The sequence below is a fragment of the Carassius carassius genome, chromosome 3 (assembly GCF_963082965.1).
Source record: "Carassius carassius chromosome 3, fCarCar2.1, whole genome shotgun sequence".
Lineage (NCBI taxonomy): Eukaryota > Metazoa > Chordata > Actinopteri > Cypriniformes > Cyprinidae > Carassius > Carassius carassius.
Genome location: NC_081757.1, coordinates 35,454,806 through 35,476,105, shown reverse-complemented (window position 1 = coordinate 35,476,105; position 21,300 = coordinate 35,454,806). Strand labels below are relative to the sequence as shown.

The window sequence follows — 21,300 nt, the reverse complement described above, 5'->3', positions numbered from 1 at the left end:
GTACAATAAGTTGGTACCCTGTGGTCCAGTACGTTTTTGCTCTACATATTCATTTATATTTATATTCAAACTCAGTTTAGTAAAAAAACAAAAAAAAAACAAAGAGTTGTTCTCAGACAGGAAACGTTTTGTGCTTAATATTTCCAGGATTCTTAAGAAATCTTTTATTTGAAAACACTACTGTTGAACTGTTCTGCTTCAGGCCTAAAGTACCACAATAGGGGGATGCCCACTCCACCCCCATAGACCCCACCAGTTTTTAGATTAGTGGTCTATAATTATGGGTTTTCAGTAGAGAATTCTTTAACTACTTCTCTCATGTACTGTGTAATGCTATTAAAGTGGAAACATGCAGAATGAACATCGCTGACCACCTGTTTCCTGCATGTGCACTTTATTATTAGTTTTGCCCGCTGTACCCAACTCGGTGGTCATGGTTGGTGAATATCTATTGAGATGAAGCTTCTTATTTTAAGCTTTCTTTTCACATGCCTGCTAACTTTCTGTTCCTCTTTTTTTGCTGTTATGAGCTTTGAAGGTAGAACAATGATTATGTCTCTTTATTGCAGGTGTGTGATCTTGTGTAATTATGTGTAGATTAGGTTGTGTGATGTAAATGCGGGTGGTGCAGTGACAGTTTGTGTGTGTGTTTTTGTGTCATGATTTTTAATAGCATTTAATGGTATTTTAATTTGTTATATATTTTCAAGTTGTATAAGGTTGAATCTCATTACACCTGTATATAAAATTTAAATGACTGTGAAGAATGTTTTTTTTTTTTTGGTAGTTTTTTTGTTAAAAACATTTCAACAAATCGCAAACATAGAACTCACATAAGTCCGCAAAGTGTGAAAGATGAATGCATTTAAAATGGAGATATTCCTGTACCATCTGTCTTTCCTTTGCTGTTTCATTAATGTCTTTGTTTTCAGGGGATGCCCTGTAAACAATATTTCAATCTGTTATTCACCTTATGTCATTTCTACTCATTTTATCCTTTTTCTCCTCTTTTTACAACCTTACCCTTGCTTTTTTACCCTACCACTATCAATGTGTCTTTGTGGACCAATCTGTCCACACAATCATTCATCTGTCTTTCTATCCATCCTCCCATCTTGTCCTTGATGTTCTTCCCATATTAATATACCCTCCAAATGGCACATTTACTAGGACCAGTATACCACCTGCCTACCGCTTCTCCTAGAATGTACAAGCGCGAACAATTTAATTCCCAGCAGTCTTGTTCTTCCACTTCCTCCTCTGTCTCATCCTGCTGGTACCTTCCAAACATGTGGCCTGAAGAAGTCTGCTGTGACCGCATTCTCAAAGCCCTCCTGGCACTCTACCTGCTTGTTTTTCTATTTGCCTTTTTGGCCTTCGTCTACGTCAACTCAACATCCGATTGTGGCCAGTGCATTAATCCCAAGGCTGCTCCCAAACGGTCTCAGCTAATCCAGAGCCACATCACCATTCAGTGTAAGTGACAGGGGAGGGAGACAGGAAGTCAATGCACAGTTTTAAAATTGTGTACACTGATAGCTGAACCATTAGACATGATTGCAAATGAGTAAAAATGACTTGATGTGTTTTTTTTAATTTTAATTTTTTTATTTTTTTCTGGAATTTGCACACACAAGACCTCAGCTGTTGTTAGTGAAGCCAAGCAATAGCTTATTTTTAGATGCAGGATCTGGCTTTCTATTGAACTCTGTAACAGTATTTAATGTTGTGTGATTCAGTCTGTAATTTATTTACATTTTTGTCAGGTCATATATATCCAGAAGAATATGTTCTGTAAAAGTAATTCAAAAATCAAGGATTAGCTAAACATGCAGCTCCAAAAATTGTGCAACATTTATTGTGTCTTTAGGGATATTTTGTCTTCATCAATTTTTTTTTCTTGACTTCCAAAAACAAGTCTGTTGAAAACATTGATCATGACACTCTACGTTTATGAAATGAGAGTTAGCCTGCCCTGTGCTTAATTTGAACGAGATCCTGTTTTAGAAAATGTCAGATTTGGGATTTTTGTGTTCGTATTTGTTTTTAAAGAGCCGGCATTAACAAGGGCATTCGATTGTGACATACGAGACAGAGCAAGTATGTAGATGTATTTGGAGGTTGTGTCCTCAACATATTTTTGACCAATCAGATTTCATAAGTTCAAAATCACTCTCAGTGATTGGTGCTTACTGCTTATTTTGTGAGCAGCGGAACATTTAAAGAGAGTGTATGCATGTACATGATAATATACTTAACAACACAGTGGACCGGTGCTCATGCTGAATGGCACAGATTATATATGGACTATTTAAATTGACCAGTGTAACATTTTATTTGTTTGGTTGACTGTATTTTATTTTGATAATGAACAGACTGCGATGTCAAATTTCAATTGCTGAAAATATGTGCAATCCATTTTTGACCCAGGATTTGAAAACCTGATCCCTAGGCTAGTTAGGTCTATGCAGAAACTTGTGAACGATGCTCTTATGGCTGTAGCAATACAATTTTAGTGACATCATTCTGGGAAAACTGAAGTTGTGTTGTGATATCAGTCATAGCGCCTTTTCATTGCTGTTTTTGATCCGGCAATTATTCATTTACAAATTAAGCACTGAGTCTGTCCAACATTATACAACAGAACCAAGCAAACAATAAAATGACTCAAAAATTGTGGTGGTTGCTGGTTATTACAAAACCTTAAAGGGGTAGTCAACTCAAAAATGAAAATGGTATCATTTACTCAACCTAAGGTTGTTCTAAAAGTGTATGAATGTTCTTTATTCTTTGTTGAAACTGGTTTGTTAACCAACATTCTTCAACATATGTTTTATTAACATTCCACATAATAAAGAAATGCAAATGTTTAGAATAACGAGAGGTTGAGTAAATTATGACAGTATTTTAATATTTGAATAGACTATCACTTTAACATTAAAGATCACAGATTAAAAACTGCCATTGACAGTGACCTACACAGTTTACAAAGATGCTGTATTGTTGGTCAGTAATAAGCATTCTGCTCTTTTGGTTTTTTTCTTTATTTCTGAGCTGCAGAAACCATGACTATTAAACCACTGACCACAAAGGCATTACCACTAAACAAGACAGCATTTAATTTTGACTATGTATCAGGTTTTTCAAAAAAAAAAAAAAGGTAATACATAATGTAACATTTTGTGACTAAACAAAAATAAATTAGTCACATGAATCTTATTTATCTTGCTTACAATCAATTACATTATGTGTCTGCACTGTCATTGGTTGTCTTAGCATTGTGTTGCTCTTTCTTCTCATTTGCATTAGTCAAATCACCACCTCTCATTGAAATCAACTGATTTTCAGTGGCTCTTGAAACCACTAAGCAAACCTTACCATGAGAAAGATATAAATTTGTATGATTTGTATACATACTCTTAATAAATTTCATTTTCTTTCTTGTCATATTTAGAGTTCGAAAAGATGCAGTGTGAATTTGGTGCTGTTATTTTGTCACTGTCACAGAAGCACTGAAGCATCACTGCAAACATCTGGGGTTGTTCTTCATTTTGATTGTAAAGTGTCCCTTGAGGTGCTGGTGTAATAAGACGTTTAAGGCTATTGTGATGCATTAGTGCCCTCTAGTGCCAATTAAAATAAATGCACAGTCAAAAAAGAAAAAAGGTAATCTCAAAGACGCTTCATGTCAGAAAGCACAATCCCGCTGTCTGACTGGAATTTTACAGGGGTTTTTTTTCTGTTCAGCTTAGAAGATCTAAAATAACTGGATAAACTATTCTTGAGCATTTCCATTCAATGGCAGTTGTTAGGCTGGCACAAGACTCCATAGGAAACTGCCATCTTTGCTCATGGGTGCTTTTTTGTGCTGCCAGGTTTTTTAAGCCAATCATTCTGACTAATCACTCTAGAGCTGCATGAAAATGACGTCAATGCTGATGACTCCACAAGAACACATAATCCCAAACCATTTAATAGCACCTGTCTTGAGCTAAGGACTAAAACAGATAGGGCAACATAGTTATTCTTTGTGCTTTTAAGAGCCCTACAAAAATACTATAATATAATGAAATTGTGATTATTTTGAATTGTGTATTTTGAATTGTGATTGTTTTCTGATTGTCAGTGGAGAAAGAATGTTTTGCAGCCAAATAATGCAGCACAATGCACCCCCTAACTATTCCAGTCTATGATATAATAACATCGGTTCAAAATCACACTCTGCATGGCAGTAATAAACACTACATATGTTCTGCTATGGCTGGGATTTTGTCACTTCACTCAGCATTTTGTCTTTTTGTGAGGAAAGAACCGTGTCACTGAAAACAGTGTCTGATTGGGACATCTTGAGATGTGGGGGTGTATGTGAATGAGTTTGCTTTTGTGTGGGTTCATTCATTCATGTGCTGATGTTCACATATATTGCATATTGTTCATGCATTGTTGCACTTCAATAGTTTACATATGCTGATAAAAATATGGTTTGAGGACAGTCTTGTTTGTGAATTTTTAAATGTGCACTTTGTTGTTGAATGCAGCTTGATATCTATTAATTTCATATTATACAAACTGTATTTAGACAGAAAAAAAGATGATTTTGTTGACAGTTTTCCTGTTTTTGGAGAAAGATTTAGTTTGTGCTCCTAGACAGCATGGCCTAACTGGATTTTTATTTTTCTGATAATTATGAAGATCATTTTTGATTTGGTCCTGAAATGTTGCATCTGTGTTACCTTGTACTTCTGAAGTTTGTATTGATTTGTCTTGTTTTCTAAAAATAGTAGTTAAGCATGTTGAGTTGCAATCCTTTATGTACACACTAAGCCCCTGGTTTGGTTTAAGAAGGCTTATTTTAACCTTAGATGCAAAGAGTTGGACAACAACAAACTAGCCCAAAGACTGTTGGGAGTCTGCTAGAGGGAAGAAAATAAGAAAAAAACTTTGTGTTATACTGGCTGTATTCCATATCAGAGTGTTATAGTGACATTAGGCTGAGCAGTTGCAGCAGCAGTGGCAGGTACTTGGACTTGGGATGGTACTTCTGCAAATGAAGAGCAATACTTGTACATGGAGTATGAGATGTCAATTATGTATATGTACTGTGTGCCTTTGAGAGGTTATCACTAAGACGTTGGGTTGAGGAGTGATGCACTGTGCAACCAGCTGTCTGCATCCTTTACAGTCTAACCCAGTTGTAAAGGCAGGATACTGTGGTCATTACAGTCATAATATTATTAGCTTTTCTGTCTCTTCCTGACCAGTATTGCCTTGATGTTAAGGCATACAAAAAGTCAGCCTGCCTTGAGCTCAGCTGAGATTGTGTGCCTAGAGAAGAGGAGTTAGGCAGGGGATGGCAAGTCATTCCATGAAAGATTATGCAGATGAAGTAAAGCAGCTTTTATGTCACTTCATTCCCTACAGTACTTCTCCAGCCGATGTTTAGCAGATTGCCCTGCACACTCTGCAAGGCCATTAGAGAGTAGTACTGAGGGCTACTCCAAATGTGCTCGAAATCCTGTGTATGTACAAAATTAAAAGAAAAAAAATTATTGCATAATTCTGAACTTGCATTTATTGAAGTTCATAGTTGAGAAAAGATTCTCACACAGATATGTGCTTCCAAAAAGGCACATTACCCGACTGAACACTTTTGACAGCTCTGGGAAGCATGGAGGTAATTCTTTCAAAAACGGCCCTGTCTTGTCTGCTTGTCCTCTCTGAATTTTAGTTTTTAGCTCACTGTTGCACTGCAAGTCAATAGGTTCCATTAGCAACAAACTTGGGACACGCTCCACATCAGCTGAGAAGGGGTCTGCAAACAACTGGAAAGTGTCACGATGTGCCTTGAAGTCAGCAAAACGCTGATCAAATTCCTGCAGTAGGTTTTCAATAGCAGAGGCATATTCATCACAACTGAATGCTGTGCCCTCCTCCACAAGAGATCTGCATGTTGGGAAATGACTAAGGTTTTTTGCAGAAAGCTGAGTTTTCCACAACTTAGTAAATGGCCTGCTGGCTGGCAGTTTGAGACCCCTGTTCTAAAGGGATTTGCCAAAATCAGCATTTTGCGTCAAATAATACTGAAGACCTTCGCACCCTGCATGTCAACATTGACCAGTTTTCAGGGGATGATTTTTCCCAAGAAGTTTCTTTTTGAGTCTATACATATCCTTACAGAGCCACAGTCATTCTGTCAAGCTCAGCTATAATTTATTCTCTTATTGAAATGAGGGCACACATTCAGGGGGCGCCACTGATCTTGTAATAGACAACAGGCTGTTTGCCTGCAATTTGGTCACACAGGTCACTAAATTCCTGTACCCCGGTTTACCTTTTCATCATAGAATGAGGTTTACTTGTTGATCAGATACAGTAATGTTGCATTTAGCTCCGGTGTCAACTTTCTTTTTAGTTGCCAGATCCATGTTTTAGTTGCAGTGCTGTTAATATTTCACTTTTCTGAGTGACATCATCCACGGTTTCACAATAGTAGTTTCATCAGGTGCTTCAAGAGATGTGTCCAGTTCATTCACCCAGTTGAATCTGGTGTTTTTGAATTGCACTGCACTTCTGCAGCTCAAGATATAATTTAATCAGAAATTAGTAGGTGCGCGGTATGAAATTTCCGCGTCTTCATGGAGAGAGTGGGTCATGGTTGCTTAGCAACGGCAGACGCCTCAGGAGTGCAACTGCCTGAGCGCATTGGAGAAGGAGAAAGCGACGCGCCTTGCGTTTTCCACGCGTTTTTAGGCACGACATGTGAACGGCAAAAACGGAGAGCCTCACTGAGAGAACAATTAATAATCATTTCATTATTTTATTTGAGAAAACCACTGTCAAAAACAAATACATTGACACTCAAAGCTATCCAATACAACCCGTCCAAATAAAAGTCTGCTTTTTAACTCGAAGAAATTGACAGAAATTACGATTGTACTATGATGTAGCCTACTTCTAAAATAATAATAATAATAATTTACATAAACATTAGGGAATATAAATTTTCCCCTCATTTTAATTTAGTAAATCTCTGTTGTGTAGCCCTTTGCGAAAACATAAAAGAAAAAAGATTTTAAAACATCAAGTAAATTGTTAAATTTGTATGCATTTTCATTACCACCATTTTTGATAGTATATTTGTATTAAATCATATAAGTACAGAGTCCAGAAAAATCAAGTCAAACCAGAATTTATGATTTTTTTATAAATTTTTTGGTTTTTATTACTGAGTAAAGTGATTCAGACCAATTTAAATATTTTTGCTAACTGTATGATGCATTTATTGAGACGAACTGTCTCAAAACAATGAAGAAATTGCTAATAACTTCAGCCATTGCTAGTTTATATTCTATGTTAGGCTGTAGTTGCAGTTGTAGTTGAATTAAACTGCTGGTTTTGTCTGTCCACACGAGAAAGGCACACTATTTTGACACACTATTTCTTGCATTGTAAAAAGCACTTGTGTTGTAAATTGTAATTATTAACAATGATTATTTTATTGGATTTACAATACAAGAATCAATAAAAAAGTTAATTAATTAACATGGTACTATACACATTCCTACTGGCAACCAAAAAATGCAACACCCTGTTTTATACAATACGAGGTACCTGGGGTCCATTTTTCTGTTCATCAAGATATCTTTGGCTTGGAAAAGGTTGAATAAATAAACTGCTTTCTAAAGGTATACATAAAACAGTACAGTCCTCCACATAATTAAACTTACGTGTTTAAGTGATTAACATTCGTTTTACATTGATATAGTGGAACATACATTAAATATTTGATTTGCATTGATAGCTGGCCAGTACCTTTCAGACATATTTGTGAATCTTTTTGATTAATTTTAAAGTACAGACTCATAAGACTCACTGGAGTCTAATCTAACATCAAAAAGGATAATGTTTACAGTCTTCTGCACTGTTTTTATTTTATTTTTATTTTTATATGTGGTTCAGCACGGAAACAGGAGATAATTAAAGTCACAGAGCTGCTGATCGAAGCCATTAATAATGGAGATTTTGAAGCATACACGTGAGTGTTTTATTATTATTAATATTTATTTCATGCAGGTATTAAAAAAAAAGAATAATTATTATAAAATTTTTTGACTTCACTCTGATAAACAATGCCTCTTTGTGTCTTTTAATTTTCATATTATGTTGTATTTTACAGGAAAATTTGTGACCCTGGATTGACATCTTTTGAACCTGAAGCTTTGGGAAACCTAGTGGAGGGGACAGAGTTCCACAGGTTCTACTTTGAAAACTGTAAGACATGACACAATGTTACAGTACTTTCTGAAGCCATGCTATAGCTTAATGCAGTGGTTTTCAACCTGTGGGCCGCCAATTACTTTTAAATTAAATAATAATATTATTAATATATGTAAAAATGTCTAAGTCATAACATAACATAATTTCATATATATATATAATTAAATAACAAAAAATAAATACTAAACTGTTACTATGCTTCCACTATTTGAGCACGCTGATTGGTTTAAGAATAAAACACCAATTTATCTTAGATATTTTTGCTGCATATGGTACAGAATAACAAATTCAAACATGCGTAAATGGCTTTCAGCATGTCCCTCCTGACTGCTTGCTCCGCTGACTGTCTACCCGCTGCCGAGCTCATCCTGAATCTTTTCCCGTTTTGTTGAGCGGTACCATCCTGAGTTATTTTCTGTTCATTTCCAGTCCATTCTAGGGCTGTGTGATTAATCGAAATCACCATAAAATAACGATTTGTGCGCGATTTCTAAATCACTTTATAGCACCATTTTCCACGGCCCTGACCTCCTGCAGTATGCTATCTGTTCCAATCAGAATGCAACGCGCCTAGCGTGAGAACAGAACAGACTGGGCATATACCTAACTCCAGGTTCACACACTGTCTGTGATGCACCTTTTCCGAGCCCATGTTAACGGATCAGAGCATTCACACTGCACGCGGTAAAAGGCTAGAAATAAAAACATGCAAAAATAATTAATATCTAGCACATGAGCATAGAGAGAGTTGTGAGTGCACAGGACGCAGTTTGAGTGAGAGGAAACACGTTTTAAGTGCTTGCACTTTCTCCGCATGAGAGCAGCGTGTATCTGAGCAAGCACGTCTGGTTTTATGACAGAGCAAAGGAAATCTGCGTGCAAACAGAGAGATTCGCGTTCATGCACTATTTTAATATGCTTTCGTGTTACAATATCTTGTTGCTGCTTCTGCACCGCTCACACATACTGTATACACACTGCAAATGGAGTATGTGTGAACAAATCTATTTCAACACCTGAGGCACCGCTACAATTAATGAGCTCTATGAACAATGCGTGGCAAAAAAGAAACAAAAAGTCCCTGTACACGGGATTTATTTATTTATATTTTTTTGCCATAAGTCTATAAATTTTGTTACACCTTTACTATAGTGATTATTTTGACTTACGTCTGTTCTAGAGACGTTACAACTTTTTGATAAAGCTCTAATTGGTTTTCTTTTGGAAATATGTTTCAAATTCATCCTGTGAATCTAACAATCTAGCTTCTGAGTGCTAAATTATTAACTTAATAATAGTGGGGTCAGTTAATTTTTTTGCAGTGGGCCGCGCAAACATATGTGTTTGGTTGTGTGGGCCGCGAGTTGTAAAAGGTTGGGAACCACTGGCTTAATGTTAGGATTAGTGCAAACTAAAGTTCACAAGAACAGTGAAAAAAATATTGTTGTAAGATTCACTTAAAAACATTTTTTGCTAGTAAATTTCACAAATAAAAAGAAAGTGAATTACAGTAATCACAGTATTATAGTATTTGACTTATAGTAAATGTAAAATTTAGAAATGGAAATTCATTTTGTAAAACATACTGTAAATTTACTTAATTTACTTATTTTTGGGTGAAAATGCAATGTTCAGATTGTACAAAAGCTACAGCATCAACCACAACATGTGAGAAGAAACAGTGTTTGGTTTTATTGATGACAGAACTCGCATATTGTATCTTCATATGACATGTTTAATGTGAGAGCTACACTGGAGAATGTTAACAGTGAATAGCTATTTTTGGACTGTTCCTCATAAAAAGCTATCATATACTAATTTGTTTATCATTTTTGCATGTGCCCTTTTGGTGCTTGGCTGTCCATATATATATATATATATATATATATATATATATATATATATGTATGTATGTATATATATATATATATATGTATGTATATGTATATATATGTGTATATATATGTATATATATATGTATATATATATATATATATATATATATATATATATACAGAGCTGGGTAGTAACGGATTCCATGTAATCTGGATTACGTAATCAGATTACAAAACTCAAGTACTTGTAATTAGAGTAAACTACTTTTTAAAGTACTCGTAATCAGACTACAGTTACTTTTTTATGGATTACATGATTACATTTTATTTACACAATGGTAATAAGTTGTTCACAATTTATTGATTCTGCTAAATTTCCTTTTTTTCTTCCTTTTTTAGTCTTTTTCAAAATTCATGTTTGCAATGTAGCTTTTTTTTTTTTGCTTTTTTTTCATTGATGAATTCATATGCACTTCTAGTGTTTTATTAGATTAAATATTTAACCTGGCAGTGATATTGCTGTGAATTTCATGTTTTTCAATATTGGTTTTTGTAGTGTAGCTGTTTTCTAAATTTACTTAATTATGTTTTATTCAATGTTACTAGCAAACACTTACAGCAAGGCACATTAGTGTTAGTATTTTGTAAGTATTAACTGTACACACATTGCACTTGAAAAAGAAGCAATTGTGGCTCTTGTTGGTGAATTAAATCTATTTTGTGGAATATATTTTTTCTTTGTATATGTCAAAATAGTACAAGATTAGGCTAATTAAATATATGTGCTATCAAATAAGGGTTAGCACAAATGTAATCATAAAGTAATCAGATTATGTTACCAAAAATGTGTAATCTAAGATATTATATTACTGACTACAAATTGTGTCATGTAATCTGTAATCAGTAACTGATTACCATTCATAAGTAATCTACCCAGCTCTGTGTGTGTATATATATATATTTCGTTTTGTGTTCCACAGAAGAAAATAGTGAAATGTGTTTGGAGTGATATGAAGATGAGTTTATAAAATCTAGTGCATTTTACAAGTATTGTGACTAAAGTGGATATGTCCTTTAGTTTAATTAAATGCATCCACATCCATACATATTGTTTTATTATGGGTGAAAGTGCCTTGAATGACACAAACATAAGTAGTATTGTCCTCTGCTCTAGCTCTCTCCAAAGGCCACAAACCCATCCACACCATCTTGCTGAACCCTCATGTACACCTGATCGGAGAGGATGCTGCATGCATCGCTTATATAAGGCTCACCCAATACATGGATGTCAACAATATGCCTCGCACCATGCAGTCTGAAGAAACACGTGTCTGGCACCGTCGTGATGGCAAATGGCAGAACATCCACTTCCACCGGTCTGGCTCACCAACTGTGCCCACCAAGTGAGGTCTGTGTTTGTGTGCGTGCATGGTCCCAAACATCTCTGTTAGAGAGACCTGTTTGTCCAGGCTAGTTAATGATGATTCATGTCGGTCTGGTTCTGGACTAGCTTTTAAAGAAAAACAAGTATGTGTTGTATTCTGTATTACAGCAGAAGGGAACTACACTGTAAAAACAATGATTCCAAAAGGAGATTTTCACAACAGGAGGATGCTATTGTAAACCATTTTGGGTTCCCCAAAGAACCCTCAGTGAAAGTGAAGATTTTAAAGGGATTGTTCATCCAAAAGAGAAAATTGCTCAAGTTGGTGTTGTTCTAGTGCCCTCCTTTGTTTTTCGGACCACAAAAGGAGAATCTGCTCGCGCTCGTCCATATAAAGGCAGTGGATAGTGACCAGCATCAAGTTTTATAAAAATGTCACAAAAAAGCATTTCTCTAAAAGAGCAACACAGGTGATTGCATCTTTTTAAAGATGTCTTATCACTAGGGATGTAAGAAAATATCGATACACATATCGCGATATTTTGTTTGGCGATACTGTATCAATTCTCAAAAACGTAATATCAATATTAAAAAAAAAATCATACAAGATTCATGTCAGTTGTTTCGTTTTTAGTGTAACAATAAAAACTTCATAATCATCAGGAAGAAGGAGGCGGGAACCGGCATTTAATCAAAATAGACTTTAATAATAAAATAAAGACAAAACAGCGCGGCAGCCCCTCACGGACGACTGCCGCGTACAAACAAAATTAAAACCCAAAATAAATCCCAGGCCTGTTCCTCTCTTGTCCATTCACTGTCGTCACTCCTCTTTTATATCCTTCCGTCTCCTCCGTGGGACTCGAGACCGGTGGGTCGAGCAGGTGTCGCTCATTTCTCAATCACTCCACTGGCCTCGCCCCGTTCCCATGGCTCTCGGCCCCGCCCCACTCGTCACATACCCCCATCGCCCCTCGCAGGCCGGGAGGTACTCCCGAGACTGCGCTCTACACCCCCCCCCCCCCTTCCTCCGGGGGGGACGCTCACGGTGACCTGGGGGTAGGAGAGATGAGGTGAGAGAAAAGGAGATGGAAGGATGAGGAGCAACAGAGACGAGAGAGGGGAGAGAGGAGAAAAAAAAATTACGGTTCCCAGATGCACTGCCGCTTGGCCCTCCACCAGCTGGGTGATCTCCTCCACGGTGCCTGCCGGTGGCACTGGACGGCCCTCGGCGGATGGCATGACACTCCTCCTTTGGTGGAAGCCAATGGCTTCTCTGGTTTTGGGCAGCCGGCAGGAGTCCCCCGTTCCCTTCTCCTCCAGATTCCTTCACGGAGGCAGCAGGCTCCGGCCCCCTGGCGAACGGCGCCGACTCCCTCACGGACGGCAGCCGGGAACTCACTCCAGCCCACCGCCTTGAGCGTCCATGGCGGCACACTTCCTCACCTGCTCGATGGCACCGTGGATTCACCACAGCGGCAAGGGGTCTTAGGCAGCGCGTTCCTCCTTCTCCCGGGCTTCGGAACCAATGTAACAATATTAAAACTTCATAATCATCGGGGAGAAGGAGGCGGGAACAAACTTTAATAATCAAATAAACACAAACTAAAGTCCAGGCCTCTGGTCCTGGTCCTCTCTCGTCCTTCACTGTCGTCACTCCTGTTTTATATCCTTCCATCGCCTCCGTGGGACTCGAGACTGGTGGGTCGAGCAGGTGTCACCCATTTCTCAATCACTCCACCGGTCCCGCCCCACTCGTCACATTTAGTTTATTTCATGACCGCTAGATTGGAGTCTTCATTTCTGAACAAATCCTGAATGGCAGGAAATGCATTAGAGTACACTACTAATGTTAGCATTAATGTAGTTCGCTGCTAGTAATGGAGGGTGAAAGATTTGTCCCAATTTCGGGACAAGTTTCGGTGTACAAAGCTGAAGTGTGTCGTCATTTAGGCTTTTGTAGTAACGTCCACTGCGGGACTGTGGAGCTGGCGTTACCTCGGTTCTGCCTCTTGCCGCGACCCGTGAAGAGGCTGTTTCTCATTTTAGGGGCGTTTTGTGCAGTTGATGCCGTGCTCGCGTCGCGGTTTTCGACAGCAGCAAAGTTAGTATGACGTTTGACATTCATCAGACATTCGTTTTTTTTCAAACGAATGTCCTCTATCCTATACTTACCTCTATCCATTAATGGTTTATCAGCATTCGGTTGGCTCTCTCTGTCCTCTTATCACAGACCGAATTTTCCTTACAACGAAGAGATCTGTACCGGGGATTTTTTTAGATCTGCCACTTTTTGCCGGACCCATGATCACTCCTACCTCACCAAACACGGCCGCTGAGCACCATTAAGCGTTATCGCGACAGCTGCTCTTCTTGCCAAGCCACACGTTGTGGCCAATAGACCGTGCAAAGCCCCGAGCTCGCTCAAGACCGGGCTCTCCTCGAGTACCGGAATCGCAGCAGCATCAGGCTTTCAACCAGCCTGGGCCGCACCCCAGTTCTCACCGCAGCAAGTCTCTCTCGCTTCCCGCCAAGGCTCAGCCTTTTCACCGCGGCTTTTCTGGCCAAAGCACAATTTGAGGCTGCCTCCTCTAGCGGCGCAGACCGTGTGTCATAAATCAATACATTTTTCAGGTGAAGATGCTAATGCAGGTTTCGCGGCTAAAGTTTGTTAAACAACATTATGATGTAATTCTGTCGGCTGATAATGCTATTTTTAACCAGGAAGCCAAGGCATTTTTTCAAGGCAAGTCATCCACACTGAAATGTCTAAAGACATTACATTTGCCTTACTGTGCATGTTTAAACCTCATTGAGATGATACAGACAAAAGTTGCATGCAATTATTCTGGCAGGACCAATTTATTTAGGGACATATTTCACCATTTACTTGCGTGATAACTCAGAATTTATCTAAAACACAACTACCATCGTGTTTTGCTGCAGGACAGCAAGTGTGAGTCAAATTTCTGCTGGCTTTTCAGGACTGTAATACCAAAAGCATGCAAAGTAAATATCTTTAGAAACTGCTTGAAAGTGAATAGCACATAACTGCAATTATTATTACTGTTCTAATCATGTCTATTGGTACAATGTTTTACAAGACTAAACATGCTTCATCGTTTTCAAAAGCCTCTGTTTCCACAGTCCATACTACAATGCAAAAACAGCATTCCAAATTTATCCACTCTGGAGACCATTTAAAAAGGCCAAAACGAGTGGAAAACATGCTTTTCCAGCAGGAACGTAATAATGCGGACAAGGCTTGAGGAGGCTTTGTCAAACCAGGCAACCAATTGCTAAGCTGGCAACACAGTAGGCTACCCAGGCATTTTTTATTTTTAGCTTGCCCCATCAATTGTTACTAACCCTTCTACTTTTCCCACAGCCAACAACTACAGCTGCCGAAGCAAGCTCCGTGGGTGGCTCAAACCGCTATCTCTCCTCCTCCTCTCATATTCCCTTTTACTTCTATGTTCCGCCACACCCTAACCATCCTTAAGACCTATTAGCGGTCAGACCAATTCCTTATTAAAGAAGCTCACTGCACCCTCTTAAGCCAGCCCCTCTAATGCCAGCCCATCCCTGTTCACTCAAAACAATTGATCTACCTTAGCCAACCCTCATTAACATCCCTATATCCATCTATAACAGCCAATCCTCACTCCAGCCATCCCAGCAGTGCCCGCCCCTGCAGGAGCCTCTATCTGTTTTTCCCCACTGCCGCAGCAGTGTCTGCTCCCGCAGGAGCCTTTTCTGTATCTCCCCACTGCCGCAGCAGTCTCTGGTCCCGCAGGAGCCTTTTCTGTATCTCCCCACTGCCGCAACAGCGTCTGCTCCCGCAGGAGTCTCTATCTATATTTCTCCAGTGAATTTCTCATGTTTTGACCTCCCGCAGAGGCCTTTTCTGTATCTCCCCACTGCAGCAGCAGTCTCTGTTTTTCTGTATTTCTTTTCTGCCTTTTCTGACTTTTCAGCCTTTCTGTATCCCCCCACTGCCGCAGCAGTGTCTGGTCCAGCAGGAGCTTTTTCTGCATTTCCCCACTGCCGCAGCAGTGTCTGCTCCCGCAGGAGCCTTTTCTGTATCTCCCCACTGCCGCAGCAGCATCTGCTCCCGCAGAAGCCTCTATCTATATTTATCCACTGCCACAGCAGTGTCTGCTCCCGCAGGAGCCTCTATCTATATTTCTCCACTGCCGCAGCAGAGTCTGCTCCGGCAGGAGCCTCTATGTATATTTCTCCACTACCGCAGCAGTGTATGTATCTCTTTTCTGTGTTTTCCCTACTGCCGCAGCAGTAGCTGCTCCCACAGGAGCCCTTTCCATCCTTCCCTACTATAATAATAATAATAATAACCTTTATTTTCTATAGCGCCTTTAAATGTACATCTCAAAGCGCTGTACAGAAACAATTAAAACAACAAAGAAGAAAGAAAATACGGCACACAAATAGACATAATACACTGTAAAATAAACATAAAAGACAATAGATCAATTAAAAGCAAACCTAAAAAAATGAGTTTTAAGCTGTGATTTGAAAATGCCAAAAGATTTAGCTTGCCTAATCTCAATCGGTAGAGAATTCCAAAGTTTTGGAGCTAATGAAGAAAAAGCCCTGTCTCCCATTGATTTTAAACGAGTTGAAGGAACAGTTAAAAGACCAGATTCCGAAGAACGAAGATCACGTTTTGGAGTATATGGAGTTAAAAGCTCGGTCAAGTATTGAGGTGCTAAACCATGCAGTGCCTTGTAAGTGAGCATCAAAATTTTGAAGTCCACCCTAAACCTAATGGGAAGCCAGTGCAAAGACTCCAAAACGGGAGTAATATGATTATGTATATTAGTTCTAGTAAGGATTCTGGCAGCTGAATTTTGTAAAACCTGCATTCTGTTTAAGGTAGCTTTTGACACGCCAGCTAACAAGGCATTACAGTAATCAATACGGGAAAACACAAAAGTGTTTATCAATCTCTCAGCAACAGTAAACGATAGCATTGGACGCAATCTGGCAATATTTCTAAGATGGAAGAATGAAATTTTAACAGTATTCAGAACATGTGGCTCAAACGTTAGATTGGCATCAAAAATTACTCCTAGATTCCTCAATTTTGTTTGAAACTCCACATTTGAGCCATCAAGAGTTAGAACAACCGGCTCTGATTTGCGTAAATGGTAGGGTGAACCAACAAGCATAATCTCAGTCTTTTCACTGTTAAGACAAAGAAAATTATCCGTCATCCATTCCTTCATCCTAGAAATACACTCAGAAAGAAAATTAACAGGCACAATTTCATTAGGTCTAAAATGAATATAGATCTGGGTATCATCTGCAGAGAAGTGGAATTTTAGACCAAGAGATCTCAAAAGCTGGCCAAGAGGATAGACATAAATATTAAAAAGAAGAGGGCCCAAAATTGACCCCTGTGGGACACCAGACTGCACAACATTAACCTCAGATCTAAATCCACCCATGGCAACGAACTGCTTCTGATCAAAAAGGTAGGACTTAAACCAATTAAGAGCACTATTTGAAACCCCAAAAACTGTTTCAAGACGAGTAATTAAAATTGAGTGATCAACAGTGTCAAAAGCGGCACTGAGATCAAGTAGGATTAAAACTGAAAGACAGCCAGAATCTGAGGCGATTAACAGGTCATTGGTGACCCTAACCAGAGCTGTTTCTGTACTATGTAATTTACGAAAGCCTGATTGCAGAGGTTCAAAGAGATTGTTCTGAGTTAAATGAGAAATCAACTGAGAAGCAACCACTCGTTCCAAAATTTTAGCAAAAAAAGGGAGATTAGATATGGGACGGAATTTAGTGAAGTTCTCATAGTCAATATTTGACTTTTTAGGCACTGGGGTAATTGCAGCGGTTTTAAACGCTGTTGGTACAACCCCAGTACACAGAGAGTCATTTATAATGCTCAGAACAAAGGGACACAAAGAAGCAAAACATGATTTAAACAGACCAAATGGTATGGGATCTAGTAAAGAAGTGGCTGCTTTCATTTTTGAAACCTCTGCTAAAAGACAATATGAGTCTATTGTACAGAATTTAGACAACTTAGTACCAGAATAAGAAGGAATATGAACAGCAGAAGACAGTAAAGTAGAGGTACAGAAATCTCTACGAACATTTTCAACTTTGGTGACAAAAAAATCCAGAAACTTATTACAGAGATGATCAGAAGCAGTAACATGAGAGACAGTTTTATGATTCAACAATTTGTTAATTGAATTAAAAAGTTGTTTAGAATTACCCTGATTGTCATCAATCATTTTAGAAAAATAGTCAGATCTGGCAGACACAATTCCAGCCTTATATGCTTGTAAGAAATCTTTCCACATTTGATAATGGACGGTCAGACCTGAGATACGCCACCTACGCTCCACTCTGCGACAAGATGTTTTCATCATACGTAAATCCTCATTATACCAAGGAGCGGGGCGTACGAATGAAACAGAGCGTGACTTCTGAGGAGCAAATAAATCCAGGCCAGATAGGAGAGCTGAATTTAACATAGAAACCCTTTTCTCCAGAGGGTCAGATGGAGTAAAACAACTTAATGAAGAGTCAATAAAAACAGAGAAATCAGAAGGATCAACTGATCTCCACTTCCGATAAGTCAAAATACGAGAGGAGGCAGTGTTAGCAACAGGTATATGCATATCAAAAAAGATTGCCAGATGATCAGACAATCCTAAATCAGTAGCAGACATCCCAGACACAAAAGACCCATTTGATATCACTAGATCTAAAATATGACCTTTGTTATGTGTAATACAGTCAACAAATTGATTTAAACCAAAGCACTCCAGCAAGGACAAGAAGTCCTTTGTTAATGCAGAGTCTTTTTTGTCCATCTGGATATTAAAATCCCCCAAAAAAAGAGTTCTCTCAAATTTAAGGCACAGATGTGACAACAGATCCGCAAACTCAGATAGAAAGTCTTTGTTTGCTTTAGGAGGCCGGTAGACTGTAGTTATGGCAGTTGAATAACACTCAGAAACAGTTAAAACAAGACATTCAAATGAAGAGAACAGTGGAACAGCAACGGGTCTTAAATTGAATTTCTGATTGTACAGAACAATAATGCCACCACCTCTGCCAGTAGATCGCGGGAGATCTAATAACCCATAACCAGCAGGAGTGAGTTCATTAAAAAGAAGACCGTCCGAATGTTTGTGCCATGTTTCGACTATACTTAAAAAGTCAAGATTTTCTTCCAGAATGATGTCAGATAAAGCCACCGCTTTATTGTTGACAGAGCGAGCATTAAAAATAGCAGATTTCAACAAGCACGGGGACTCCTAAACCTCCCGTGGATGCTTTTTGTATGTTAGCACAGTCAAGTTGTTATTGTTAATCCCAACAGGTTTATACACCGACCTTTGATGTTTACGAAGAAATGTAGGATAGGAAACAGCATCAGATGAGGAACATATAACACTGCGCCTTGAAGAGCGATGTAAGTAGCGCTTACGCCGAAGTATTCCAACATCATCACAGTTAGCATAGGTATCGTGTGCTAAATAAAAGTTCCTTTTCAATTTCAACAGTTGGCAAACAGTGTACCTTAGCACCATGCGGGAGGAATCCACACCAATAGCAACCTCGCAGAAGTGTAGATCCAGAGGAGGGCACCAGGAAAGTTTGTTCCAGCAACAGACGTTTAAAATTAGGAACAATAGGCCAACAGGTGAAACTAAAACGCACATCGTGGTTCAGCAGTTCGAAAGGTTATACAATCTTCATACAATCTTCAAACTTCTTCAAACTTCAAGTGCTCAAAAGCTCCAAAAACCGTTGTCTAATATTTAGAAACAGACAAACAAAACGGGAGAGAGAGGAGCGGCAGCCAAAACGCGCCAGCGTTCCCTCAGCCTAACCTCATATTCAGCTCACTACCGTAGCAGTTCTCGTTCCCACAGGAGCCTTTTAATAATAAAAAAAGTCTTGCTCGACACTACTCTCAAATAACAATTAATTAGACTGTTCCATGGAACAAACTTAACGTAATGCATCACTAGCAATCTAATGTACATGCTCATTATATCAAAAGCCTTCAAGGGCACAAACGTCCCGACAATAGTTTCTACATGTCACTGTACAACCTAGTCCTCATTTTGCTAAGCATTTAATTCAAATGTACACCATCTTTAATATTGGATAGTTCTGTATCTCACAACTTTACCTTTCCTTCTACGCCCGGAGAGGTTTACCCATTCGATGCCGTGAGTAGGAAGCTCCCATTGTATGTGGGCGAGAGCCTCTCTGCTAGAATCTTAATTTACTTTACAAACTTACCTTTTCCATCCTTCGGCCAGCGAGGCTTACCCATTTGATGCGTGTGCTCCCATTGGATGCCGGCGAGATCCTCCTGTCCAGACAACATTTCCTTTCCTTTTTTACAGCCGCCAAGCTATAACCTCTCGGCTAGAAACTTACTTTACTTTACAAACTTACCTTTTCCATCCTTCGGCCAGCGAGGCTTACCCATTTGATGCGTGTGCTCCCATTGGATGCCGGCGAGATCCTCCTGGCCAGACAACCTTTCCTTTCCTTTTTTACAGCTGCCAAGCTGACCTTTCCATTATGCACTATCCAGCTCCCGTGGGAGGCCGGCGAGAAACTCCTTTTCCATTCAACGGTCTTCGAGGCTTTCCAGTCCGATGCCATGAGTACAAGCTCCCATCGGACGTTGGCAAGAGCCTCACGGCCACCCAAAATTAACTTTTTCTATCCTACTGCCTGCGACGCTGACCCAGCCGATACAGTGAGCACGACGTTCCTGTTGGATGCTGCTGAGAGTCTTCTGGCCACACTACTTTACCTTTCCATCTTAAATCTGGAGAGGCTTACTCGTTCGATGCCATGAGTACAAGCTCCCGTCGGACTTCGGCGAGAGTCTCCCGGCTAAACAAACTCACCTTTTCATTTTCTATGGTCAGAGAGGCTTACCCGTTCGATCGTGTGTGCTCCCGTCGGATGTTGGTGAGAGCCTCCTGGCCAGACAACCCTACTTTTCCAATCTGTGGTCGGCGAGACTTACCCATTCAATTGTGTGTGCTCCTGTCAGATGTCGGCGAGAGTTCTCCCGGTCGGGTTCCATACTTGCTGCCCGCAAATGAGTTTCATCCATCCAATTGCAGTGAGTATCAACCTCCCGTCGGATGTCGCAAGTCTCCTTGTCGGTCAGCCCAAAAAACCTTTTTATCTGCCAAACCGTGAGGACACAGACGTCCATCGTCCTGAGTCATGGGCCCTCTCTGTCAGCCATATGCCCTTCACCTTCTGAATAGCAGGGGCTTATCAGCCAGTAGGGCCCGTACGCTGCCACCGTGACCTATTCCAGTCGCGGCAACTCGGGCCCTCCCGGTCGGGCTATATAACCACGCTGCTCCTCCTCATCGGCCGGTAGGGCTCACCGTTCCAATGCTGTAAGCTCCCGTTGAGCATCGGCTTGAGCCCTACCGACCATTTGCCTCTAACCACATAGTCCAGTACCCGCAGCCAGTAGGGCCTACCCTTCCAATGCTTAAGTCACTCCCACTGGAGTATGTAGGCTCTTCCGGCCTGCCAACGAGATGACTTCTCAGAAAAATAAAACCAGCCCCTGCCAGTACTCAATGCTATTTTGGGGGGCGTTCTCAATCTGGCGGCTGTCCTCTTATTCATTTGCTTTTTGGGGGGTATCTAGGTTTGGGTGATTCCCGAGCTCGGAGCCCTTCCCCGGACAGCATGCCAAATACGCATACCATACCTCAGCTAATTATATGTAAGCGTGAACTCGTGAAATTA

The 21,300-nt window shown here is 39.7% G+C and overlaps 1 protein-coding gene across 14 annotated transcripts in view; it reads left to right on the top strand.

Moving 5' to 3' along the window:
• camk2d1 (calcium/calmodulin-dependent protein kinase (CaM kinase) II delta 1) overlaps positions 1–21,300 on the top strand; it is a 117,930-nt gene that overhangs the window by 94,970 nt on the left and 1,660 nt on the right. For 8 of the 14 annotated variants that reach the window (XM_059536912.1, XM_059536902.1, XM_059536894.1 and 5 more), the window contains 3 exons: positions 7,960–8,035; positions 8,177–8,271; positions 11,287–11,520. In XM_059536912.1, the coding sequence (XP_059392895.1) occupies positions 7,960–8,035; positions 8,177–8,271; positions 11,287–11,519 (404 nt within the window). In that variant the 3' untranslated portion in view covers position 11,520. Of the gene's footprint in view, positions 1–1,170; positions 1,477–7,959; positions 8,036–8,176; positions 8,272–11,286; positions 11,521–21,300 lie in introns of all 14 variants that reach the window. The other 6 variants (XM_059536879.1, XM_059536871.1, XM_059536862.1 and 3 more) reach the window with 2 other exon arrangements.